The sequence below is a fragment of the Pseudoliparis swirei genome, chromosome 17 (assembly GCF_029220125.1).
Source record: "Pseudoliparis swirei isolate HS2019 ecotype Mariana Trench chromosome 17, NWPU_hadal_v1, whole genome shotgun sequence".
In the NCBI taxonomy this organism is placed as follows: Eukaryota; Metazoa; Chordata; class Actinopteri; order Perciformes; family Liparidae; genus Pseudoliparis; species Pseudoliparis swirei.
In genome coordinates this window covers 20,701,037-20,728,637 of record NC_079404.1, presented here as the reverse complement: position 1 = coordinate 20,728,637, position 27,601 = coordinate 20,701,037, and the positions used below count along the sequence as shown (strand labels likewise).

The window sequence follows — 27,601 nt, the reverse complement described above, 5'->3', positions numbered from 1 at the left end:
AATCTTATTTTTACCAATTTTTATCCAATTGGTATGCAACTAATGCCAACATGTTCATAATTCAATGCCCAATCTTGTGATATGCGAAGGTATGCGCTCTACCGAGTGCCCGTTCTAGTTTAATAAGGGACAGTGCACATTGATAAAAACATTTCAGTAAATGTGCCAGAGTTAGCTATATTCCATCTGTAGTCCCAAGTGTGTAGCTGGAAGACATTGTGTTTGTATTTCACATATTGACGCATGGGAAATAGAAATGTTCTCCATTTGGGAAACTGACTGATGGATGATGATGATGACAGATTGGAAATCAGGCGACTGTAGAGTAGACAATGCCAGAGCAACACGTTGGTAGCACATTATTCATGCAGTCAAATACTTTATTATGACGTGAATAATACCTCGTTGAGTTGAGACACACGATTAATTAACCACCCCAAACGCTCAAAATCGAATGGATGCCGACAGTAATTAAGAACACAGCGTTGTCTTCTGCTCACGGTGCAGACCGCTCGCTCACGTGCATACTTCAAATATTCTTCATCCGCATTAAGATGCTATCTTTAGAGCATCACTTGGGCTTATTTAATGACGGCAGCTGAAACTACAAGGTTTCTAGAGCACAGACTTCCGGCTCACTCCTCCGGTGTGTGTACAGTTGTGGAGTGTGTGGGAGTTGGGCTCGGCCGGCCAGCTCACGCTCCCCAGGGTGCCAGCAAATTCTCCAGCGGGGCCAAAGAGCCAGCTCCAGATGCATGATCCTCTTTCATGCGAGGACTTACGAGGACCTCTTTCTCTGGCAGCGGGCAACTGCAGACAAGTCATCCAACCCCCTCGCTGCGACTTTAGACTTCCAAGAGTTCATGAACAGCTTAAATCAGCAGTCTTAGGCCACGTTTACACATAGCCGGGTATTTACAGAAACGAAGATTTCTGCCCCTCCGTTTTCAAAAATAACGTCGTACACACAAGGTCGTTTTCAAAAAAGTTTCTGTTTCTATGAACCCGCATAAATACGCCCCCGGGCGCCGTCATAACTATGCCAAACCTGTAGTCGGCAGTGTAACGAGAAGGATAAAGACATGCAAACCAATCAGAATTCTCAAGACTCGAGACCTCCGAGGAGCTTCCTCATGTCAAGGAGGAAATAACTCGGGCGCACCTGACAACGAAAATGAAGGCAGTCGACACTGGACGTAGGAGCCAGTGTTGCCAGGTCCGCGGTTTTCCCGCGGAATTGGGCTACTTTTGAAGTGTTGCCGCGGGTTGAATTTGTTGTCCGCTGGTTCGGGTAGACCTATTTTGCATGCAAATTACATGAATATCTTTAAATAAAAATCCATATTTTAAATGAAATAATTTATTTATACACAAATCCTACCAAACTGACTCCAGATCAGCACGTACACACATGGACATTGGACACGTCCACATACACACACTTTAAAAGCAGTGTATATGGTTTGGCACGGGCATATTTTGAGTTCTGATATTGGGCTGGTACACACAGACCTGGCAACCCTGGTAGGAGCGGCCAAACTAACTGTAAACATAGGACGCTCACATGACGTGAAGTATTTTTAGTCTCATACTGTGACGTTTGACAACCTAAAACTCCGTTTGACCTCGTTCACACGCAAACACAAAAACTGAGTTTTCAGAAATCTCCACTTTGGCCGGAGTTTTTAGAAATGATCGTTTTCCGTGATAAAACCTCCGTTTTTGTGTAAATGAAAGGCCAAAACGCATGAAAATATATGCGTTTTCCCATCGTGTAAACGGGGCCTTAAAAGCCCAGAAAACCTACTCGTAACCGGATGCTAACTTTTCTGCTCTCTGGTCGGATTTATCAACATTTAAATCATAATGTAATGTGGGGTCTGACCAGTATATACCCATACCGTCCTGATGAGTTCAATTATAAATACAATGCGTTTCCCTATATATATATATAGCTAATATATCTAGCATCTAACTAGCTAGCTATAGATATATAGCTAGTTAGCTTTCTATATATATAGCTAATATATCTAGCTAGCTATAGATATATAGCTATATGTATATATGTAGCTAGCTATAGATATATAGCTAGTTATATAGATATATATATATATACACACACACACACATGTGTGTATATATATATATACACACACATATATAGATAGATATATACTTTATTAATCCCCAAGGGGAAATTTGTCGTAACAGTAGCAGCACCAATAAACTAAACACACAAGAATAAAAAATAAAATATAAATAACAGGGATGAAAGATATAGAAGTATACAAAGTAAAATATAAAATAAAATATATATGTATATATACAACATATATGCATACACAATACTAATGACAAATTAAATAAAATATAGACAGTGTGCAAAATGCAAAGTGTGTATGTGTGTCGTGTAAATAAATGAAATGTGTGAAGTGCAGATCAACATATATATTATATATACACATATATGTATACACACATACACTTCATAACGGGTGGATGAGAAGAGGTTACAAGACTGACGGTGTTTGAAGAAGCTCCGGATGAGCGAGCTATGTCACACATTTAAACACAAACAGGACGCAATAACACATCCAGGAAGGAGAGGCCACCTGCTCTTATTTATGCTACTCAATATGTCCATCTGCTGGCCGTTAGCGAGTCTGCCATGACGTCATCTTTGGCACAACGCGTTGCCACGAGAACATCATCTGCTGCGAGGAAAACAGATTGTGATGAATCTGAAAAGAAGGACACCCACGGCAACAAAAAAGACATCTTAGTAAAAGTTTTTATTCAAAAGCGTCCCTAGTACAATCCTTTATCATATCTTACAAATATCTGGTACACACACAAATTGGGACAACGTTGGTGAGAAGTTTAAAAAGGAACAGACGTTGAAAAAGGAACATTCGAGGTTAACAAAACGTTGAAAAGTAAATCCCACTTGAACAAGAAGACAGACATTACTCCAACGTCCATCCTCACCAAACCCCTCAACGCTAGAGAGCTGTGTTTGGACTCCTAAAACATGAACTCAAATCAAAATACGGCCGATTGTGAGGAACCTGCTGTGCTCTTAAAATCGGAGAAACCGTTCTCTGTTGAAGTGAAATAATAACTGGACAATGCTACAGGTCATTCGTCTCAAACAGTAAGTCTCCCGTTGGGATTGAAAGGTCTCGGCTTCACGAATTGGAAATCATGTTATTTTCTCACCTCCTTTAATAAACATTAAAAAACAACGTTAAATCACATTATCTGCATTATATATCTGTATAAGCTAAAGCTTAGTGCAGTTTCTCTCAATCAAAGCTTCCACAAAAATCTCTCCCTATAGATGAACTTGTGCAAAACTCGTTCTTTACAGTTCAGTCAGTCACACGACGAAACGCGAAAAAACAAGTCAACATGTAAATGATGAGGATTATCGATAAGGATGCATTTTCACATTAACGGAAAGCAATCGCATCCTGCACACGTGGTCACATCTCACCAGCTCTTTGCGGTACGCTTCGGCTTCTTCCCCACACAAGTTCCATTGTGAGTGTTTGCTACTTCTAGTTTTGGCGTTGCACTTAAACTGGAAGGTAGCCGCTTGATTGACGCCCGACGTGCCGCACAAAGTACACACACACACACACACACACACACACATTCATCACACACGCTCAGAAACCTTAGCTGGAGCTTCCGTTTTGTTTTACAAAAATACTCTGGGGATTCCCTACACTCAACACGAGTGTTGACATTTAATATTCCCCCTCGAGATCTCATCACCACCACGACGGGTTACACGACCGGTAAGGACGATGAATTCGATTTTCAAAATGGGACTCGATGTGGGGAACGAGAGAGGAGCGAGAGACACGTCCTGGTCCGGAACAACTTAACCCCGCACCTTAGATTCACATCTTCGTCAATTTCCAATCAGGCAGTGATGTTTAGCTAATAGAAATAATTAAATGATTCAGACAGAAAAGGAAAACAATTAACAGCCTTTTTTTCCCCCCCGCTAGAGCCACGTTATCCAACTAAGCACAAACTGACATCGTAAAGCATCAATAAATAAAACGGGACATTACACTCACTGCATTTAGTTTTTGTGAAAACCAATCTTCTGGCAAGGCTGGCGTCGTTGTTTATACATTCATGGGAACGAGACCGTTGACGACGCCCCGCGGCGCGGTCACACCGGCAGCGGAGAGACACGAGACACGTCGCACTTGGACTGTTTGACAATCAAGCGAGAAAGGCACTGGAATTATGTTACACCACATTAGATTATTACGCTCTCGGTTATCCATCTTGAAAAAGGTAAAAAATCTAAAAATCTTTAGTTGGACATCATTTACTTTTGAAAAATAAAGTTTGACAATACTAAAAAATAAAGAAGAATTTTTTTTTTTCACCTTTTACTCATTTTTAGCGAGGACAGTTTACAAAAAAATAATTAAACGAAGAAACATGGCATTTTGGTTATCAAATGATTGACAGTATTTGCACTAAAACTCTTTGCCGGAACGTGAGGACATTAACGATGGTTTTGTGCAGAGAGGAGAAAGTGTCGAGTCCGTGTGGCCAGAAATCTTTGAGTTTTAGAAGTCTGTCGAAATGCTCCACGAACCGTTGTCTGGTCCACGACGAGGAAAATCACACCAAACAAATATAGACTAGTGCTCCGTGTTGGTTACAACCAGAAGAGAAAGACGGGAGGAGACAACAGAGAAACGAGGCGGGGTCCAGGGCGACCCGTCTGGACGGGGATGTGTTACGGGAGGGGAAAGGACAGCGCGACAGTCACAGGGCCGTCTCTCTCTGGTAAAAACAGCACTGATGGAAGTCAGAGTTCTTGCTTGCTTCGACGAGATAGGAGGGTGTGTGTGTGTGTGTGTGTGTGTGTGAGGGGGGGTCACTGCATGTCCAGTTTGCTGTACTTCACGCCGCGGGTCCACTGCAACGATCGCCATGATAACGGCAGCTGATAGTTGCGAGGGACCGTGCCGTTCACGTTCTCCTCAAAGTATTGGAACAGTCTGTACCACCACACGCGCGAGAACAGGTTGCTCTGTGACGTCTCCTTCAGCGACTGAAACCAAGCGGGAGAAGACACAAACACTGTGAAGGGGGTCTGCCAGGTCACTTCGATCCTCCTGAGTCATATCAGTGGCATTATTCAGGGGCCGCCGTCCTCTCACGAGATGTCAGCTGTCCTTCCGGTGCACCGAAGTCTTTCGCACTGACTTTTCTACACGCACCAACAGAAGTGGACGAGGGCGGAGTCATAAAATACAGGTTTCCTGTTCATAAACCCGTGTGTCCACTCGTTTCACCGAGCTTTTTACTTCAATACAAATTCCAACTGAGGTATAATCAGGGTTCGTACACATGTTGACCGATGGATTTCCAGGACTTTAAACCAAATTTCCATGACTAAACTGAAACCTCGGTGTATACATGAACATTTTTTGAAAATGAAGTATTCAAACAAGAAGAATTACAAAGCATAAATATACCTTAAATGAAAACAAGTGAATGAGAGACAATAGTTTGATTAAAAGAATAAACATTTTTTTACATGTTTATTCTTAGAAACACTTATATAAATGTTTATTCTTTTAATCAAACTATTATCCTTTATGTGCAAAACCACCTGTTTGGACTTGGCGTATTTTTTGAGCGTCTTCCTTTCAAAAACATATGAATTATTTTAAACTCGACGTAAATGAACATGTGAATATAACAAATTTCCATGACTTTTCCAAACCTTTTGTGATTTAAGTTTTTTTCCATGACTTTTCCAGGCCTGGAAATGACCATTTTAAAATGCCATGACTTTTCCAGGTTTTCCATGACCGTATGAACCCTGTATAATGATGCATGTTGCACTCACCTGCTGGTTGGCCATGGTGTGGTACCACCAAAAGAGGCGTGTAGTGATGAAGTACGCAACCACCACATCCACAGTGTAGTGGTCATGGGCCAGAAGGATGCAGAAAATCCCAACGGCGCTCAAGCTCCAGCAAACCCAGTGGTACCACCAGAGACGCTTGGGGGAATCTGCCAATCAAACATCAGAACAACAGCAGTGTTACTAATACACAAGAGATGAACACAGCAATATCAACTCGAGAAGGAAATGCCTGATAACAGATAATTGGGGCATTCGGGCCAGCGGCCATCTTCTGATTTGTGGAAACACATTGTATTTGGCCTCGGAAGTTCAGATGGGGCCCTGAGGCTCTTCTGAAGAAATATTAACCAAACGGTTCTCCTTGCTACCACTAGATGTCGCTGCTGCAATGAGAAAGCATTTTAAAAGGATAAAGAGGTTATTATTACCTTCGCATTGAAAATGCCGGAAGGTTATGTTTTGATCGTTACCTTCGCATTGAAAATGCCGGAAGGTTATGTTTGATCGCTCGTGTATTTATTTATTTATTTGTATGCGTACCGAATCGCATGCAATTTGGGATGATTGTTTATTCCAGTTGATTCGATTTTGGGATCGATCGGGTCAAAGGTCATGAACAGGTCAAATCTTCTTGAATCACATGGAATTTGGTGGGATGATTGGTTATTATCCGGGGACCATTTGATTAGATTTAAGGTCAAGGTCATGGAAAGGTCCAAACATTTTTGTCCAATTGGCATGCAACTAATGTCAATGCCCAATCTTGTGATTTGTCATTGTTGTTATACAACAACATTTTGTGTTTGATGGCCTGCAGCCAGTCAGTAGCAGCAAACAACAACGACAGACAGTTTGAGTCGCCTGTGATGAAGCCGAGGACTGTGAACTCAACGTCTCCAACTGGACCCTGCAGTTCAGATGCTTCTGACCTCTGACCTGGGTGCTGAGTGGGGAACCAAGTGGGTGTGCAAACCAAACACCCGAGATAAACGAAGGGCCCAATGAACAGGACATGTGGTTACAGACCAGCGCAGCGTCGTACCAGACGGATACCAACAGCTGTGGAAGTGGATTGCGCAACCGTTTCCTCTACACTTCCCTTATGTCGACGCTTCCTGATACAATTTGGAGAAGTGTGCCGTACCAGGCGTCGACAGGAATATGCATATGGTCCTGAAAACGTTCGGGTGTGTGAACCTAAAACATCCGTTATGAAACGGAGCATCACGATGGAACAAATGCGTCTTTTAATGCAGATTTCTGAATCAACCAATCAGGATCGGCACAGCTGCGAGTGCCGATCTGCTTACTCTTCGCCTTCGAAAGCTTCGGGTTTAAAAGCCCGGCTACCATTTCTTTTGACATCTCAAGTGAAGGAATGAAGTGTGCACTGGTTTAAAAAAGGCCAAATGATCTGCTGTACATTTGTAAACACCGACATCAGGCCAGCAGAAAGTCTCTACAGCTTCCGCCGGGAACTAAAAACACACCTTTTCCGACTATATCTGGATTAAAACACAGATTAGCGCTTCAGTGGCACTTAAATAGCTCTTATTATGGTACTTTTGTAGTTCGACTATGTTGAGGAAATGTTACTTTCTGGAGTCTTGTTTTGCTTAGTTTGTACTCTAGGTTAAATGCACTTATTGTAAGTCGCTTTGGATAAAAGCATCTGCTTAAATGACATGTAATGTAAATATAAAAATAGCCGTTAAAATAAAAACCGCTGCGTACATTCTTACTTAACCGACAGTCTCGACACAGTGGGACTTACACTCCTTGATGAAGAGGTACGTGAGCGTCAGCATGACGGTGTGGCCGCTATACAGATAATCTCCACACATGGTGTGGGAACCTGTGATGGAGAGGCCCCCACCGGCAATCATCTTCATTATCCTCCTCATCTGTACCTCCCAGTTTCCAAGAAGCTGAAAGAAACACAGACGGCCGTTACTAAAGTATGAAAAGTGACATGACTCATAGCACTAAGTAGAATGCAGAGGAGAGAGAGGGAGTGGCAGAACAACACGAGTGAATCCAGACCGGGGCTTTAGAGGCTGGGTTTACCTGTAAGGCCACGTCTCTCATCTAAATCACTTGCTTTCAGCTTTTTTTAGATTTATTTTCTCACATTTGCGACACACATTGCAGGGAGGTGATCCCATGCCAGAGCTACCTGGTACCCTGATGCTCTCATTTTGAAAATGACAAATGTATTGGAAGAAATATGTCGTTCAAGTTTCAACAGTCTCTTCCTCTTTCCTCTCAAATATAAGTTTATAATTTATGAAAATAGCACAAAGTCCAAACTTCAAATATTTTAAAAGCTAAGAGACGCAAGGATGACACAGACTGCATCTATTCTCTAATCTACTCTCACCGGGATGGATTCATGAAGAACAACACCAGATTTAAAAAGCCGTCACAACAGGAACACGGTGGCTTTGAATAAAAATGTGATGGACCTGCTTTACTATCATTTGCAATATTACAATAACAGGTCCCATTAAAAAAGGGAAGCAAGCCCTCGAAGCTCTTCTGACTCGCACAAAAGTGGACATGGACATATCTTACAGTCAGTGGTCAGTGGAGAGCACTCAGAGGCTCTCGGCTTACAAAAGAGATCGCTTTTTTTGGTGCCGAAGTTTTTGCCTGAAGCATTAAGAGCAAGTAAGAAAAAAAGCCTTTCATGCACAGAAAACCTACAATAGGGAGAAATAAGTGTGTGTGTGTGTGTGTGTATAATACCTTGGGAGAGCATTTGAAGTGCATCCCTGGAACAGGCAGCGTGGTAATGTACATCGTAACACAGCGGTACAGGTAGAGGGTGCCCACAATGAAAAAGAATCGCCTGCCGATAATTGACCTGGGAAAAACAGACAAAGAAAAATATCAAAAATCGAACCGTTTGACGTCGCCGCATTTTAAATGAATAAATAACGATGTCCACGTACATACACGGAGCACACGCACCTGTGCTTGAGTAGCATCCACTGTATCAGCCAGAGTGCCACCAGCAGCATGCCATTAATCTCACAAATGGAAAAGGCCCACTCGACCCGGTTGAACAGGTCGAAGAACTTATCGGGCAGCGGCGGCGTGTGCTCCTTCGGCGGCACCCTCTCGTGAACCACCGAGATGACGACGGTGGTGGTGACGAAGCACACCACCGCGTAGGCGAACGCGACGCCCGTCTTGCCCCACTCCACGGGGAACGCGGTGCACGCCGTCTCGGCCGTCGGGATGGGGATGCGGACCATCTCCATCATGGCCGTCGTCCCCAGCGTGCCGTTCCTCTGAGGCTTGCTCGTCCCGTTGGGGAGCCCGCCGGCGTGCCCGTTGGCGTGGCCGTTCTTGTGGGCCTCCATGTGGGCCTCCATGTGCAGCGTCTCCAGCCGCTCCAGCAGCTGCCGCCCGCCGTCGGACGACACCAGCGAGATGGGGGGCGTCTGGAAGTCGGCCTGGTTGAGCCCGAGCAGGGCGGGGCCGTCCGCCTGGCGGAGGGAGTCGATGTACTCCGGCATCCCCTCCTTGCTCAGCCAGTCGGAGACGTCCCCCGCGGACCACGCCGCCACCTTCTTCATCTTGGCCGGCGGGCAATGTGAGGGAGCTCGGGTCCTCGCACTCTGGAACGTTCACAGGAGTTTGGGCCGTCTACGGGGCGGTGGAGAGTCCTCTCCGATTCTGGCGCATGGTGTTTCTTGCAAGAGGAGCCCAGTCTCCTCCTGGAGGGATGGGACCCGGCTGTCGGCACGGCGGCCTCCTTTGGCCTTCGTCTCCTCGTCCCCACAGGCACCGCACCCCTGTTTAAAGAGAAATAAAATGACGCGAGTCACTCGAAAGCTTTCACCACAGCGCCGGTACGAGGTCTCTTCTCCATCGGTCGGCCTCCTCTCTGACCCTCACGAAGGGGAGATGTTGTCATACATTGCGGCAACACCGCGAGGGGTTAGCTTTTACTTTATTTGTTTTTGCTTTGAAACCCAACTGTATGCAGTGGGACTGTTGAGCTTGAGGTTTGGGTTTAAGACCACGATTATTAGGTATTGGTTGCCAATCCTCCAAACCGTACAAATGATTTCCTGCCCACTAGTATTGTATTGAGAAACAAACATGACTGACCTTTTGTGCGTGAGGATGCTGCCCCTTGTGACTTTATGATATGTAGAGCCCTGTAATGAGGTTCTAAACTGGGCCCTATTTTCTCGTACCTGGTGAATTGTCAGGATGAGGTTACACAAGACTTTTTGGTTCCACGAAGCAAGTTTGGAAAAATCACCATAGCAACACATCCAAAAATGTGACCCTGCTCCGGCTCATTCAGTCGAGCTGGATCAGCTGGCCACGCCCCGGGAAGAAAATAGAAGCAGCGAGATTAGTTAGATTAGAGTTTTATAGGGAGAGAGTTCTCATGACGTCGTGATGACGTCCTAAAAGAGCGCTATCCATTCTGCCCACAAGGAATCATTTATTTACAGAACTTCTTGAGCCAGACATTTAAAAAAATGTCCCAACACTTGTGCTGCGTTCACACCAAACACGTCGAGTAGATCCATGAATGCACAGACGAATGGACGAGAATAAAGAGGATTTTCATCCAGTTATTCAGACGTAGTTGGTGAAAGTTACTGAGCTGCGTGAGCCTACGAGTGATGTTTATTTATATATATATAATATACACATATACACACACAATATATATATATACATATATAGACACACAATATATATATACATACTATTGTAATGAAACTATGTGAAAATGGCGCCGTGCCAACGGCTGCTTGTTTCAGTAGTGGCGTTTTGCTTTTATTTTATTGTCTTTTTTTGCACTTTTCCTTTCTTTCTTTTTCTTTTCTTTCACGTTTGTCTTAGTTACGGTCGGACACTGGACCATAACTACTTTTTTCGTAACTTCTACTGTGGCTTTTGTTCACTTTGTCGTGAGTATCGGAGAGCCACAGCAAAACAATGACGGGGACCGTCGTCTACTCGCGCGCTCAGTTGATCACGCTGTGCAGGCCGCTGCTTCTGCCTGGAGAAAGACCTGTGATCCCTCTGGAGCTACGGAGAAGGGCTCGCGGCTGCAGATCGGGTGTCAAGCGGAGGGCTAAAACGAGGAGATACAAACCCTCGGTACCGTCGATCATAACGCCGAATAAGACGGCTGAGCTCGGCGCGCTGGTAATGACGTGGACATGGTGGAGGAGTACAAGTACCTGGGCGTCTCCATCGACAGCCGACTGAACTGGAAGGCCAACATCAACGCTGTGTACAAGAAGGGGATGAGTCGACTCTTTTTCCTGAGAAAGCTTCGATCCTTCAACGTGTGCAGCAAGATGCTGGAGTTATTCTACCAGTCGGTTGTGGCCAGTGTGCTGCACTTTGCCATTGTCTGCTGGGGGAGCAGCATCGGAGCCGGTGACACCAGCCGTCTCAACAAACTGGTTAGGAAGGCTGGCTCCATCATCGGCTGCCAGCTGGAGCACCTGGAACAGGTGGTGGAGAGGAGGACGTTGACAACCCGGACCACCCTCTCCACCACCTCCTACAGGGACAGAGGAGGACTTTCTCCAGACGTCTCCTCACGCTCCGCTGCCACAAGGACAGATACAGGAGAACATTCCTGCCGGCGGCTATGAGGCTCTATAACAGATCACCTCTTGCCAGATCATAGTGCAATAACTACAACAATAACTGAATACTTACACTATGTTGATCTGCACTTCACACATCTCATTTGTTTGCACTACACACATACACACACATTTCATTTGCTCTGCACTCATACACACACTTTGCTTTTGCACTCTGTCTATATTTAATATTTTTGTATTTGATTTGTCAGTGTTGTTGTGTGTTGTGTATGCATGTGTGTTGTATATTTACATATATATTTTGTTTTGTATTTTACTTATTTTACTTGTATACTTCTATATCTTTCATCCCTGTTTCTTATATTTTGTGTTTTGTTTTTATTCTTGTGTGTTGCTGCTACTGTCACGACAAATTTCCCCTTGGGGATTAATAAAGTATATATCTATCTATCTATCTAGAGGGCATTTGATGTGCCGACGTTTGTGGAAGTTCCACAACAATAATAAAGCAAAAATAGTGATTATTTTTTCCATAAAAAGTATAACTGTTTCCAGAGATAAGCCACGCCCCCTCTACAGCGAAAACAAAGTGAATGAATTTAATGAATGAACCACACATTGTCGGGAGAGTAAACTCACGAGAGTAAAGTGTTGTGAATATTCATGTGAACGCAGCATTACTCATTTAACGTGTCTGAGAGGTGGCCATGCTTCTTGTCTCGCCCTCACAGCGGTGTTAGATGTTCCCCGATTATGGTCTGGAATTCATCATATGCCTTCAGCCGAGAAAAAAGAGGCTCTTCCTTGGAGTTTATTTGACTTTGTGCCGTTAGAAAATCATGGTTCCGGTGATCGACACTTCCCCCTTTTGTAGTCGGACGAGCACGCGCATTTATCCTGAAAACTGACGTCTGGTTCCAATTAACGAGTTTCTGGGCGGATCAGCCTTTGAGAAACCGAGAGAGCCTGATGTCAATCATCTCGTTAATTTAGGCGGGATAATAATACATTTAATCGACTTTGTTGAACCACGTACGAGAAATAGGGCCCTGGTCTCTTGCAACGTTGACCCGTTGTTAATGTATCTGACATTTGCGGTTTGGGACGGGCGAGTTTCTGAAAGGGCTCACAAACAAATATCCATCTACTCATAAAACAGTGAGCGTGAACTGCTGCGCCGTTTTAATCGAAGGCACGGGAAAGTGACAGATGAGAAGAAAAAGTAAAACAGTCAGTGATGAATCATTCATTGTATTTGCAGAACAGCTAATAAGTCACAGCTCATCACTAGTTTGAACGTGTATCAGAGTCAACTGGCCACGGAACTCGGGTTACTTTATCGGTTAAAAAAAAAGAAGACAAAACTGTAAATATAAAATACTATCCGACCAGTTCCTTCCCAGATTAATTCTGAACTCGACTTGGTTTTCCATATGCGCTTCGAGTAACAGCCAAAGTTTAAACTCAACAAGGGGATGAGCTCACATCTGCTGCGTATCACGCGTTGAGTTTATAGACCGCGATGTCGGTGGCGGGCGCCGGGCGGCCCCGCTCGTGTTCGGGGGAGTGCGAGCTGAGGTCCAACTGGAGGCCAGTGCCGCTCTGCTGCGTGGATACGAGGAAGGAGAGAGGATGGGAGGGGACCGGACTGCAAGGAGGAGCTGGTGACTCAGAGTGGAGGTCACTTTAAACTACTTCTTGGCTTCTACGAGACACGGATTTCCGTTTCCTCGGCGCGAGACGATTTGTGCACAATTAAGGTCAATTTGAACGTTGATTGACAGACGGGGGTCGTCTCAGGTCGCCGGACTCGACCCCCGCTGACGCTCCACCCTTTCCTTTGCCTGTTATTTAGAGTCGGGCCGTGTCACGGAGCAACCCAGCGAAACATGACATCATCGAAACCAACGTCCATAGTCCATGTGTGCGTCATCACCGGAAATGACATCGCAATAAAACCCAAAATGTATACAGGATGTGTGTGTGTGTGTGTGTGAGAGCACTGACACAGCCACACCCCTGTTAAGTGGGCAATCAGCCAGCAGGCGTTCACTTGGGCCAGCAGAACAGAGCCGGATGAAAGGGCCACCAGCTGCGTCTTCTACAGCTCTGGGCGAAACCGGGCATCGGATTTATTCCCGCAGACGTCTGGAGAACGATCTGACCGAGAGTAAAAATAAACATGCGGATCACATTCAAACAGCACAGCGGGGGAGTCCTTACGCAACAGCTCAGCCACGTGGCGTCCAGCTGCGGACCGTAACGGAGGGTCAGGAGTGCGAGGGAGAGCAGTATTCAGTGGAAAGGAAATGGACAAAGAGAGCAGAGATTAGCTGTCACTGACTCAGCGGTGTGCTCAGGACCTTTGGTCTATGGATCAGTTTATTGCTCAGTGGGGAAAGAATCGGACTCGACTGAACCGGGAGGAGAAAGGAAAAGAAAATCTTCGGAACGCTATTGTTAAAGGGTAGAGGACTGCAGAAAGGAAGCGCCGCTTTGAGAGAGCCCTGAGATGTCGTCAGTTTAGAGACGGGAACATTTTAGACCATAAAAGCCTCGTTTCTCTCCCAAGCTTTAGTAAATGTGACAACGGCAGAGAAAGAGCGGAGAGGGAACAGGCACATCGGTGAATGTCAAATGATAGTGATGAAATAATATCTGAATCTTCTACTAATGTCGGTTGTGTTTGAGTATCGCTCCGTGGTGGAGATACTGGTCTGGTGGGGCAAAAAGTCAGTAAGACCGATTTATAATTAAACTACATTACTGCCACTTCACTTCTCTTTTATGTGGCACGTCTTTCATCACCAAGCGGGAGAGGGTTGGCTGGCAGAACATGTGACATCGCCAGAAGAGATCCCTCCTGGCGAGGAGCGATGTCAAGCCGACAAACACAAACACATCGTCTGTAGCCGACCTCTCGGCCACCAGGAGCGGTGCGGACATGAGGAAAGTGAAGTGCGACGTGAGACCACGGACCAGCATTAAAAACAAACCGCCTCTGCTGCTGCAAGCATCCTAAACACATGCAAGAACTAAACGTTGACGCGTGTCAATAGCAGCCGGGATGTAATCTGGAGAGTTTATTTGTCTAAAGAAACCGGTTAGGCTACAACTGAAGCTTTTTGAAAGGCACGATACGAATATCAGAATAAAAAGGGAACCCGTGCTGCACAACTTAATGTCATGTGTTCCTAAACTATCTTTTATCGGCTCAACAGCATTGACCTCGTGAGGGGAGGAACAGACATACGCACTTCTGGATGATGACATACATTTGATCCTCAAGAGATTTCAAGATATGAAAACAAATCAAGAAATGTGAGCAAATCAGAAAAAAATACGGATTTAAAAAAAAAATGTTTAACTAAGTTACAACCGCCAACAGCATAAAGATATGAACGGTATCTATTTTGTCACTTTGGACACAATCTGACAAATGCACTGACCGGGTCAATCATCGTGTGTTTTTAGCAACATGTGCTTGATGTGATATGAGAGTTGTGGTTCAACCATAGTATTAAAGACAATTTAAAAAAAAATTTAAAAGAGATTTGGACTGTTGCTCAAACAAATCAATGAGTTTAAAGACATCAAAATGGGCGGAGACATATATTTCTAATTATTTAATAGACAATTAATTGCGAAACATAATCATTAATGGTTTCCCAGAAACAGACCTGTATGTGGTTTCACGGAATCTTCCCCAAATTGACAGCTCATGTTGCGTTTCACTAGAGATGCACGGTCATCTGACCGCCTCTCTAAACCCGACGCTTGTCCGCTGATTGCCTCAACCCGTGGCTGAGCGGTCAGATTTACAGCCTTATTTTGTGTTCTACTCCCAAATGGACGCGTGGTCGTTCTGCTCATAGTGTCCGCTTGGAGGCCGCATTCTGCACGAAGGATCGTGGGTTGTTCTAAAACTCGCACCGTCACAACTTCAAGCCCAAAATAATCCGTAGAGTCCAATTTCAGTTATTGGTCACACAAAATATTATTTAGTTACCGCAAATAATGTGCTATTGTTGAGCGTCTGAGCCTGCGATATAGTGGCGGAGCTGTTGGTTAAATGCTCTTCCATGCCAGTGGGTGGCAGTAGGCAGTACAGTGAAAGTTTGCTTTCCTTTGGATTCACTTTCACCGGAGATCCGACTGCACCGATCCCGTTGTGCTTGGTGTGGGAGGGAAAGCTGGCAGACAGTGCCACGGTCCCAAGCAAGCCGACATCACAGACAAAACGCCGTGAGCAAAGTGAAAGCGAAACACCCAGATGGTTTCCTTCTCGTTGCCAAAGACCGAGCTCCTGTGTTGACTGATGTCGTGCGCATGGTTCGCTTTGAGAAGACCTCTGAAAAGCAGCTTATTTGCATCTTAATGTGAGGAGATGGGAGCCGAGCATGAAGCCCGATTGCTCCGCACAGAAGTCCGATGGTTGGCTGAGTGTTTGAGCTGCGGGAGGAACTCAGTGTTTTACACTGATGTGAGGTGCGATGATGCAAAGTTGCTCGCCAGTGGTGAGCGGTGTGCAGGGCTGGTTTACATGGCGGATAGATTTCAGCGCCTGAATGAACTGAACACGAGGCCGAGATGAAAAGCTGCTCACGAGCTCAGACTCAATAAAATGGGGGGAAAAAAGTGCACCTCTGGCAACAATATGTTGAAAGTGCCAATCTTGACGTGTTCCCCCTCACCCGGAAAAGGCAAGGAGACGTCAACACTGCTGCACTGTGTGAGACACTTGAGGTGCGATCACACCAAAAGCAAAACTATTTTTTCGAGCGACCGAATCCCATGAAAAGTCAACGTACAGACGCTTGTGGCTGCGATAGACGCGATATTTACGATTTCAGCGGCACAATTTTCGCCCCGAGTTGAAATATTTCCACTTTGAGGCGGTCATCTCGCAACTCGGGCCAATCGGCTCTCGTGTTCCGCTCTCGTAGCGCTGGAAGCGGAAGTCTTTCAGACATAACGGGAACTTCATCGGTGAAAGTGACCGAGCTGAGTGAGCCTACGGGTGATGTCATCAACCCAAACACGAGGGCGTTAGTGTGTGGGACGTCCACGACAAATATAAAGCAGAACTAGTGGTTAGTTATTCTGGTGGATGAAGGAAATGATAACGGTCTTTACGGAGACCAGACACAGAGATAAGCCCCGCCCCTCGCGGAGCGTCTCATGGCGAGAACACGGCGAACGGTCGAGCGAGTAAACTCTTTTGGGCGACGCGAAAAATAGTTTTGCTTTCTTCAGTTTCTGCCCGGATATCAGACGTGTTCATCCCAACAGGCCCAGGTTTCACGGCGAGGAAGCAGCAACACGTCAAGAGACTTAAATTGTGGGCATATGCTGCATTATGCTACAATGGGACATGATGCAAGTCTTTTGGTTGTTGGGTGTGCCGCGGGATGTTTTTATAGGAACAAATGTGACGCGGCTCAAAAGAAAAAGGTTGAAAAACACTGCCGTAGAGAAGCGACAATAAAAAAATGGAGGAACAACTGACTTAATGAGACAGTTATTAGCACGCTGCTCAAAGTAATCGCATGTGTAATCTTTTAAAATGTAGTTTTGGTGAGAAACCAGAACGGATACAATCGTTTGAAGGCGATGTTCTCACACCATTATAGGCTATTCAAAGTGCCCATAATTAGTTTTCTTAGATAGAACATTGGAATTGGCCAAACTCAGGCAGGTCGGGCTTTAAATGTTTCATTTTAAAATCTAAAAATAAGAAAATATATAAGAAGACAGCAATCTGTCCCCGTCTACATTTAAACCGGATATGTGCATGTGATGCTTTTACACAAACATAACTAAATATTTGAACAGAGAATACATCACATCGCTCAACCAGCAATGTCAGTGACATAAAAGCCAAACAAAGATGATATTTGTAAATGCTATGTTTGCCCTCTCCCTCCCTCACGCCCCAAGGGTGTTGTCTTTTTGCCTTAGTTTGAATGCAGCTTTTTGAAAGAGAAGTATCCCTTTACTGGGTTTGTACACAACGTATGAGGAGAAACTGGCGACAGGTGAACAATACACTTCCACCTGTACACCGACAGTTCAAACAGCCATAGGCAGACAATGCAAGGCCGATATTTACACAACTGGACCGGCCTGGTTATGCCGACTGGGGTTAAACATGAACTATGTATGTTCAGGCTTGCAGAGCAGTTCAGTTCTATTGTTAAATGAATTAACTTAAGCAACACTTTATATTGAATGGGTCTGTAGCTCCTGCTAAACTACTTTCTAGACTAGACTATAAGGAGTAAACAGGGTTCTTACACATGTTGACCAATGGATTTCCAGGACTTTAAACCAAATTTCCATGACCAAACTGAACTCTCGGTATAAACATGAACAATTTAGAAAATGTTGCGTATCGAGAGCGTACGCCGGCTTACATTTTGAGCGTCTTTCTTTAAAAAAACATATTAATTATTTCAAACTCGCCGTAAATGAACACGTGATTACAACTAATTTCCATGACTTTTCCAAAACTTTTATGATTTAAGTTTTTTCCATGACTTTTCCAGGCCTGGAAATGACCATTTTAAAATTCCATGACTTTTCCAGGTTTTCCATGACCGTACGAACCTTGAGTAAATCTGTGGTGGCACTCATACAGCACATTTTAGTCACGCACTTTTATGATGCTCAGCGACCGGCAGCACGTATCCCCGTCTTCTTTGAACTATTGGGAAGGACGGACTAAATTAAACAGCGTTTGGCTTCGGTGAACACAGAAGGGCGGAATAACATGCTTGGAATGTGCAGCATTTTATAGATTAAAGGGTCAACATCTCCACTTACACACCATGCAGATAGGTTCAGTTTTTCGTGCCACGGTTTTGACCCAAATATTTGTTATTAGTTGACCATCAGGACATATCAAGCAATGAAAGAAAAGTAGTTTTTTATCATAAATCTTTCCACTTACAAATACGTAAATATTATTAGTAAATTAGTTCAACCAAAAACTGTGTTTCTGTCCAAGTGCTCTGCTTGTCTCCTACACAGGTTTAGTTTACAGGAGGCAATAAATATCAAATCCATCACATTACATCATTGCATCGCCTGTACGATTATGATGCGGTGAAAACAAGAACACTTTAGATTGAAGAGAACATAGCTTTGGATCCCTCAAGACAAACATCCACATTAGAACCGATGGGTCCTGCATTGCAGCATTGCCTCTAAAAGTGCATTAGATTTAGCACAGGCATCAATTTTACATTTGTAAACTACGACTACACTCACATTTCTGCTTCTAGTCTTAGTTTTCCACAGTCAAGAAATAATGTGTGTACTCTACAGCTTCCTTGAGCAACAGATTACTCTTCAGTTCAGAAAACAGTGCACTTCTGCAACTAATCAATACATCTGGCACGTTGCCACGCTCACAACAACAACAATGAAACAGCGTTTCATTGGAGACAACAAGCTTCTTCCGACTGCACAGTCATACACCAATATTAAATGAAAATGATTCCATTTCCAAGAAATTTCAGGTCAGTCCTTTATTAATATATTCATTTATTAAAAGAGGTCTTGATAGTATCAAAAGTATGACAAATTAGGAATGGAATACTGAGATCTGACGACGGCCTAAACTTCGTATATATATTGAGACGCAGGATCACAAGCAACAAGTTCTGATATTCATTTGTGTCAGGGAATAATCAATCTGCTCGTCATCACAGCCGACACCTGAAGCTCAAAACATGCATTACATAACATCCTCCCACTACTGCCCAGGAATATTCACTTGTAATTTAGTCAGAAAACTAGACGACAGTTGTCGTGGGAGGTTGAAGATAAAACATGTTTTAATGATTATAATTTAAATGTTTCCAGTGTGGACACATTCAATTGTCGCTGAACTGCGATAACATGACCCCAGTCTGATAGACTGGGGTCATGTTATCGCCTCTATTGTTTATACACAAACTAAAGCACATTTCGACCGTACGGTATCTTTTTTTTGTACCGTTCCCAACTTAGAAAAAATTAAATGCAATAATATTTGTATTAAGATTTGCCATATTAATTCCAGTCAGTTTTTTAAAATTTAAAACAAGTACATAAGTACCTTGATTCCCTCATCGTTCCTCTCTAAATGAGTTAAAGTAGAGAAAACATTGAAACGTTTTCCTGTTCCACCACGTTAGGAAACCACAGTGCTGATATGTCCATAGATATTAACGCGAGGAAAACGCAGATAAGAAAAAAGGTCTACCATCAGGGCTCCAGACTGCGACCACATGGTCGCATTTTGCGCCTAAAATTAGACAGTGCGAGTACATTTTTCATCAACTCGCGCATGCGCGACCAGTAAATTAGCAGATTATATATTTTTTGTTATTAAATATTTTTGTTGCTGACTGTGGGATGACCACGGTTATAGGCTAATGTGTGAAAAGAGGCGCATCGCAATGGAGACGATGCGCCCTGCGAGGGCCGCAGAGTGAGAGGTCAGAGGGGATCCTCACCACCGAGCGGCGTCCCCGTCCCTTGAATTGAATCTCTGGGTCGACTCAGCCGACTCTCACATGTCTGCCCCTATAGACTGATGCTCATGGTAAACGCATTCGATCGGGAGCGCGCGAGGGTTTTGATAAAGTTAGCGGAAGGATTTATGTGACAACATCCGGTTTTGCAAAGTTAGCGGAAAGAACCACGTGAAACAACATCCGTTTATCAAAATAAGATGTCGACAAATCATACACGAACATATAAAAGTAAACAATGAACTGATTTTGTATCTTTAGAGATCGTTTCTGAGATTTGGCTTAAATTATGCTAACATTAAAACATTGTTACTGTACCAAGGAAGAGTTTATAAAAATAAGTCTGACTTTTGTATGTTAAGAAAAGTCCTGTATATAGATTTCCCCAAGAGTTCCAGGAAATGAATGATGCAGACGTGTTCCATACATAACTGAAATCCCCTACAATAGCAATCAAACCATTTTTATGTATCAATTAGGACATTTTTCAAAGTAAAAGTTCTAAATGTTTAAAGAAATCGGTAATTTCTTTCATGTTTGAGTTGCTTTATATATGTATTTCCTCATAGTCCTCATAGCAATAATGCTACACAATAAATAAAATGCTTCAATCAACACCGTGATCGGTATTATCGGATCGGCAGATACTGATTTCAGTGATCGGTGATCAGCACCAAAAACCTGATCGGTGCATCTCTAGAAACCAACAAATGTTTTGATTGGCCACATCGAAGTGCAACATGCACATGCTCAAGGTATGTTTTCTCTTAAAATATGTTCAAACTCAATACAGTAACTTCTGAAGAGTTCTCTGTTGTGAATGTTTTGCAGTTCATGAAGGCAAACAGGCATAAGATTGTATATTGTCAAATTATTTATCAGTAATACAGTAAAAATGATGGGAAAACTTTGAAAGTCGATTTATAGTGTGCGCCCCTAAATTTTCTGCTTGCGCCCCTAAAATTTTAAGTTAGGGGCCACTGTGCTCCTAGTTACAAAAGTTAGTCTGGAGCCCTGACCATGCCACCCATCTTTGATATGAGATTAATCATCAAGACTATGGCAACCCTGCAATGACACAACAACATTATTTCTACATTTGGTTCGACAACAGAGCCGACGGTGAGGATGAGAGAGGCCGCACGGCCCGGAGGGTGGTTGGAGAAGTCTTGGGGGAGCGGCGCTCAACGGGTACAACCAGTGGGCTGGGTGGTGACATCGGCTAATGAGAGAACCACCTGTGGCTTTAGGAGTCGCTGATTAGGACGTCGGGCCCCGACGCGCCCAGAGGACCGACGCCACTCGAGTTCAACTCCAGGCGGTGCAGACGCATCAGAAAGGAGATCTAGAAGAGCGTGTGAAGCGGAGCATTTAGCCCATCTTTTCATGCATCGACTAAAAGGTCTGTCAACAAGACCAACGGCTTAAGACGGGTCATGACTTTGCATGTTCGAGCAGAAAGATGCCATTTCCCCAACTGCATTTTTCATTTCATTATTTCACTTTTAAACACGGCGACAACAACGACCGTGTTGATCCAGAGGGAACGAGTGCGTGAGAGTGGGATGCATCAGGAGGCCGTTGTCCCAGGCAACCGCCTCGGTGCAAATCACCCATTAGCGCGCCGAAGGGTGAACTCTCAGCCACCTGCATGCGGCCTGGCTACATCAACAACAAAACGCATAGAAAGACTGTGTGTTGGCATCTGTCATATGTTGCAATTCGAGAGCAGGTGCTTGCACAGCAAACAGTTTGTCTTGCGCAATTTTCCACAAAGACGCCATCCGTCGTCCCTCTTTGAGGACCACGCTCCCCCACCGTGAGCTCGTGGTTCATCCTCTCCATTTGGTTTCAAATGTGGCGTCTAAACGATGTGGAAACTGTCGCGTTATCCAACTATGAAACAGAAACCAGGCTTAGAAAAAAGAAGGTTAGACTGAACATTATCTTGTACAGTCACCGATAATCATAACGAAACAAGATGCGTCGACTTAAGTGAGGAACGTCAGAACATTAACACACAATGAGGGGAGTGGAGTTGCACGCTGCCGTGGCGACGGCAAGTAAAGGATATCGAAATACAACCATCCCTCCAGCAGATTTGTTTGGTCCCGCTTGATAATTAGTGACTTTCACACGCACACTTTGAACACACACAATTGTGAGCTCAGAATGACACGGGCCTGCAATCGGCCACATTCAAAACCAGCCATCCTCAACATAGCATCATGTTGCATTTTAGAAATCAGGCCAAAACATGCACAAACTAGGGCAGGAACCGGTCTACGGCTTCCTCGGTAATCACCGATGACGTCACACTGGGGTAGCATGATGGATACCAAACACCGGAGAAACTCAAGTCACATGAGAGGAATGCAGGAGGACGGATGACACGAGTCAAGCCAGCGGGACACCCAGCTCAGGTGGGAGCGGGCTGGACAATAACACAGAAACAGAACGCCGTAACATTCCTGACTAATACTCACACTTAGTGGAAACATGTGCCTCAGCCACATGCATCAGTCATGTATACCTGGATGATCTTGTCATTTTAAATACACATCCTTTCCAGTTGTCAAATCTGTCCAAGTCTGGTTGGCTCTTTCATTCATTCAAACAAAGCCCTGCAAAGTCAGAAGATAGGAGACCACTTAAAAAAAAACACCCTCATGTCCTGCAAGGACTAAAATGTCACCGTGAGAGGATTTATTTTCTGAAGTACACAAAATAGGCTACATGGAGGTTCTACTAGCCTAGATTTCCAAAAGGCATTTGTACGCCACAGGAAAACTGGGACATCATGCGAGGAGCATTACAACTCAATGAATTCCAATTACGGCAGAAACGAGATTGAACCCAGCGCGTGTCGTCTCTCTGGAGGAAAACCGACGAGGGAAATCAAATCATCGATGGCCATTGTCCGGCACTCACATCGCAGCACCGTTCACTCCGAGGACAACAATCAGGCAGAGGCCGACGGCTAACAGCGTGAGACCAAAGCTGTGGTTTGAGGAGAGGCTCAAGGACGCGGGAGTGAAGCAGACACATTTGCGAATGTGTAATTGTTTTCAAGCAGTTCAAGTGTCGAGACATCCAAAGACCACACGGCACTTCCATTATGCATCTGATGCGGTTTTGCAACTTCTTTTAAAATGAACCGATATATAATGATTTAAAAATACTTAATTGGGTGCATATTACAAGGGTCTACACACTTTATTAATATCAACCAACATATTAAATTCACTGGGAAAAGTTTTGGAGGGGAGAAAAATGATATTTTCAGGGTTTGCCAGGCAAAGAGACATCGGCTCGGAGTTGAAAACGTTGTATGGAATATGTTGCCTCGACTTAAAATGTACCCAGAAGCTAAATACAGGTGGTTATATTACATTTAGGAGGGGATATTCATTTGAATTATATTACATGTTTGAGCGTTACGGTCATAGTTAGTGGCAATGTCGTACACTTCTACATAATACTGAGGCGTCTCCAATACCCCATGTTCTAATATAATGGAGTCTAGTACAACGACACATTCATCTGTGACCTCGTAATAAACATAAAATTGAAAAATATATATGATCAACTTTATAAAGACAGCCGTGATGTTGTATTAGATAGCATAAGACTGTACCAATTAAAGTGGTCCCTGAGTGTTAACCTCCTTTATCATCACTACATGAAAACTATGTGTCAACTGGATGAAGAGGGATACAGCCTTGGCACATCGCCATGGCGGCACATTTGTTTCCCGTTGTTAATTTCATTCTTTGTTTTCTTTTTTTGGACCATACAACACTTACACTGACTTGTGACAATGGAAACCTCTGAGTGAAATGTATGGCCTTCCTCAAAATTGGCAGAAGTACAGACATGTGAGTGAGATGCGAGAGCACCCGAACATGCACACACACACACAGAGAGACACACACAAAATGCACGCGTACACATAAAGTGCATATTTATCATTTGTTACCAAATAAAAACAAGAGATGTTATGAAAAACACCTGACAAAAAAGTATGCCTCTTCTCTAAATACACGAGTAATACCCCTCTCCTCCCCAGAGGAAGTTGGTAATTTGAGCCAATGTTGGCCAATACGTTTGGCCATGAATTTAGACGGTTTCCCACAGATGAGTCATCGCTTAGCCTACAGAATACTCCTTGTTTCCACTTGTTGATGGTCTGACATGCTTTGCTTTGGCAATGAGGCTTCCTCAGCAACCGGGCTGGATGCATTGGGGACAATAAGCCCCATTGACTCACTGTTGCATTCTGCCCCGTTGACACTGACTGCAGTCATACTGTTTGCGTCTGTGAAAAGTTGTTTTCTCACCAGTTCCGCTGCACAGACATCCCGCTGTTTATTCCAGTCAATGTCTCTGTTGGCCCCATCCGTCTGTCCGGGTAGATTTACTGTGGCCCGAGTGGATCAGAGCAGTCACACATCGCCATTTGTAGTTTCTTTTTTTCTTTTCTTTTTTTCAACGACGCAACTGTTCAAACATACGTGATCACGTTTTCCCCGTAAAGGGCCGAGGGGAGGTGTTAATAAGAGTTTGGGGGGGGGGGGGGGAAAGCAGGTCACCCGTTCCGCAATTTTCTCGGACAAAAAACGTCAGACGACTCAAAACCCACCGAGAACCGCGACCCTCAGAGGGGCGCCGCACACACACACACACACACACACACACACACACACACACACACACACACACACACATATGTTGACTGTTAATCTGGGTGAACGCGTCCAGAGAGCGCAGCTGGGAATCATTTAGTCGATTGGCTGCTAATGTAACGTCAGTTAGGCACAGCTGCGAGGTAGTGTCACGTCAAAACCATGGCTGACACCGGTGGCTTTTTTATTTATTTTTTACATGCTGCAAACACTGGTTCCCTTGATTCGCACCGGGGGGGTGCCGCTGTTCCGTGTGGTTTAAGGGAGTTTAGTCTGCCCGCCTAAAAATAGATGAGTAAACTGGCGTCTTCGGTGTTTTAGAGAGCTAGCTCGTCAGCTAAAACACAGCCGTGCTCTTGGATTTCAAGAGCGATATTTGGGGGGGTAACGGTGAGCTAAGGTACATGATGTTCCAAGACTAATTTAAAAAAAAAAACTAGATATATATTTGTAACATAAATAATAACAAACAACATTTTGATCCGGTTAAAATCAACTTAGCGCGAGCTCAGCTCCTCCTCTGCCAATCACGTTGGATTCACCTCCCAATAACGGGAGATGGTGTCTTGTCAACTGATACAATGTTTCAACTCGAGGACAGAGAACGTCGGCGAACGTTCCATTCGGTCACTTTAATACTACGTCTGTCGAACGGCGCGATTCGAAAACACGATACAACGGCGTTGAACCCGGTTTGCGGTGCAGCATAATACATGAACTAACAGTTTCCTTACCTAACGCTACCTCACACGGGGCTGAGCAGACGTATAGCTCTCCTTTCGACAAAAGAGTAACACCCATTTGTGTCGTGTAATTATTACCTGTCCGTCGAAATGTTTCAGGACTTCTCTTTAAAAATCGTGGTGTTATCGGCGCACTCTGGTGTAAAATCCCTCTGTGGTTTTATCCGGTGTTTCATGGGTAGGCGGTTTGGGACTCGATAAGCTGGGAGTTCCCTTCACGCCGTCACCCGTGCTGCCTTCACGGCCATCAGAAATGTGGGTTGATGCCGAAGTGGAGGTATGAATAAAGTTGGCATGGGTCCGCAACAACGCAAACAAAATAACCCCATTGTCAACAATACATCTCGTAGCATGTGCATTTGTCTTTATTTGGGTAAATAAAGAGCCAACAAGCTATTTAGACATGCGAGGTTTGAAGTTGTGGCACAGGGGAAGCATTTGAATGCAGCAACAGTAACACGTACGAAGAAAATGCAGCGTTGGATGAGCGCGAGCCCTTCCCACTCGCTCATTTAAAGCCATCGTGAAGGTCTGAGCACACACACTATTTTAATAAAATGTATGCTCTGAAAATAAAGCTATCAAACAATAATACATGGAGAGATTAGCATTCTGAAATCAGAAGCAGGTTTACATTTTAGTATTTAGTTCATTAGATCAGAATACACTGTATATTTTCTTATATTATATATTATTATATAAATTCATGAGAAATAATGGAAAAATGGGTCATACAATGGGTCGGGCAGCAATATTATATTATTAAAAAAACATAATTTTTAACAGCATAAAAGAGCAAACTGTTGCACACCTGTAGGCCGACAATAATTTCACTATAGGGTCGAGAATAGTAGAACATAGAAACTGATCACTGATCAGCCTATAGTGATAAAACAGGATCATTAAGTTGACCAATCTCTTTTGCATAGTCTGATAGATCATTAACTGTTTCTATAGGTAACGTTACATCCATTTCAGCCTTAACTGATTTGTAATTTCTTCATGAATCAACAATGGATCTCTTTTAATCCATTATCTGTTTAATTGAGCCTTTTTCTGCTGTGGACATCATAATTGCTCGACTGCCATTTAGACCTGCACAAAAAACAGGAAACGCTTGTTATAGACCTTGACGGCTCATACAACTCTTTAAACCCAAGCATAGGCCATGACTTATTTTAATACAGTACAGTATAAGCTTTATCCCGTTTTAAAGCAGCATTTACAAACAAAACATGCCCGCAAAAAATGCATATTGCCATTGGTTACTTCATACTATTGCACAGAAGGATTTTGATTGGCTACAGAGAAACAGAACAAATCCTGGCCCCCGCTTTACTTTTAGTTCCTGTCTTTGTTAAAGTTCATAATGTAGTTGGCCACAGTCTAATTTTCCTGTGCAGAATAAACTAAAACTGAAAACTGGAATGTACAATAATAGATACCTGATTATTAATGAATAATCAGAATAACTAGTAGAATTGAATTTGGATTGGAAAATAAGTGATTAAACAATCAGTAATTATTGACCAAATGTTAATCGGAAAAAAATATATAAAACAAGTTTAACAGTTATACATAATGCGGTGAGAGATGTTTCAAACTTCCAGTTCGCATTTACAGATGGGGGTTTTGCACTTGAGAGCTCCTGCTGTATATATTTCTAAATGTCAGTTTGACATGTTATAACATGTATGTTCAGGTGTTATGCAGGCTGATATATATAACTGAAGTGCCATAGAGTAAGTATTGAAATGATAAACAATACATTTAACTTTTTATCAAATGTTTATTTGATTTAAAGACATAGACGTTAAATGAGTCAAAGTCTGGAAAAGCACAAATTAAACGTAGACTAAAGTGAGATGCACCTATAAGACAGAATTTATACCATACAGCATGGTTGAAATCTAACCGGCATACAAATGAGATGATAAAAAAGCGCCATCGTGACCACATCAATAATGTAAGGTGGATAGGGAAATTATCAACAAAACAGAGGTCCATGAACCTTCACGACACTTCGCTCAGATGTCCATGTGAGTTTAGACTGCTCTGTGGAAAACACGCTTTTTTGTTTTGAAAGTGGAGGAAGTGTCACAATAGTAACTGTGATCAAGTCTTGCATATAGACGATTGT

At 43.7% G+C, this 27,601-nt stretch overlaps 1 protein-coding gene across 2 annotated transcripts; it reads right to left on the bottom strand.

Moving 5' to 3' along the window:
* Nucleotides 1–2,428: 2,428 nt before the first annotated feature.
* On the bottom strand, nucleotides 2,429–25,878 carry sgms1a (sphingomyelin synthase 1a). Of its 2 annotated transcripts, none has more exons than XM_056435835.1 (6): nucleotides 25,540–25,878; nucleotides 8,888–9,717; nucleotides 8,663–8,780; nucleotides 7,689–7,842; nucleotides 5,894–6,060; nucleotides 2,429–2,741 (listed from the first exon to the last, which is right to left on the bottom strand). In XM_056435835.1, exons 2-6 carry the CDS (start codon nucleotides 9,496–9,498, stop codon nucleotides 2,655–2,657), a joined length of 1,137 nt encoding a protein of 378 aa, XP_056291810.1. In that variant the 5' UTR covers nucleotides 9,499–9,717; nucleotides 25,540–25,878; the 3' UTR covers nucleotides 2,429–2,654. The 2 variants fall into 2 exon arrangements, with proteins under 2 accessions (XP_056291810.1, XP_056291809.1); XM_056435834.1 differs by lacking the exon at nucleotides 2,429–2,741 and adding an exon at nucleotides 2,774–5,089 and having other exon boundaries at nucleotides 25,540–25,873.
* Nucleotides 25,879–27,601: the final 1,723 nt, after the last annotated feature.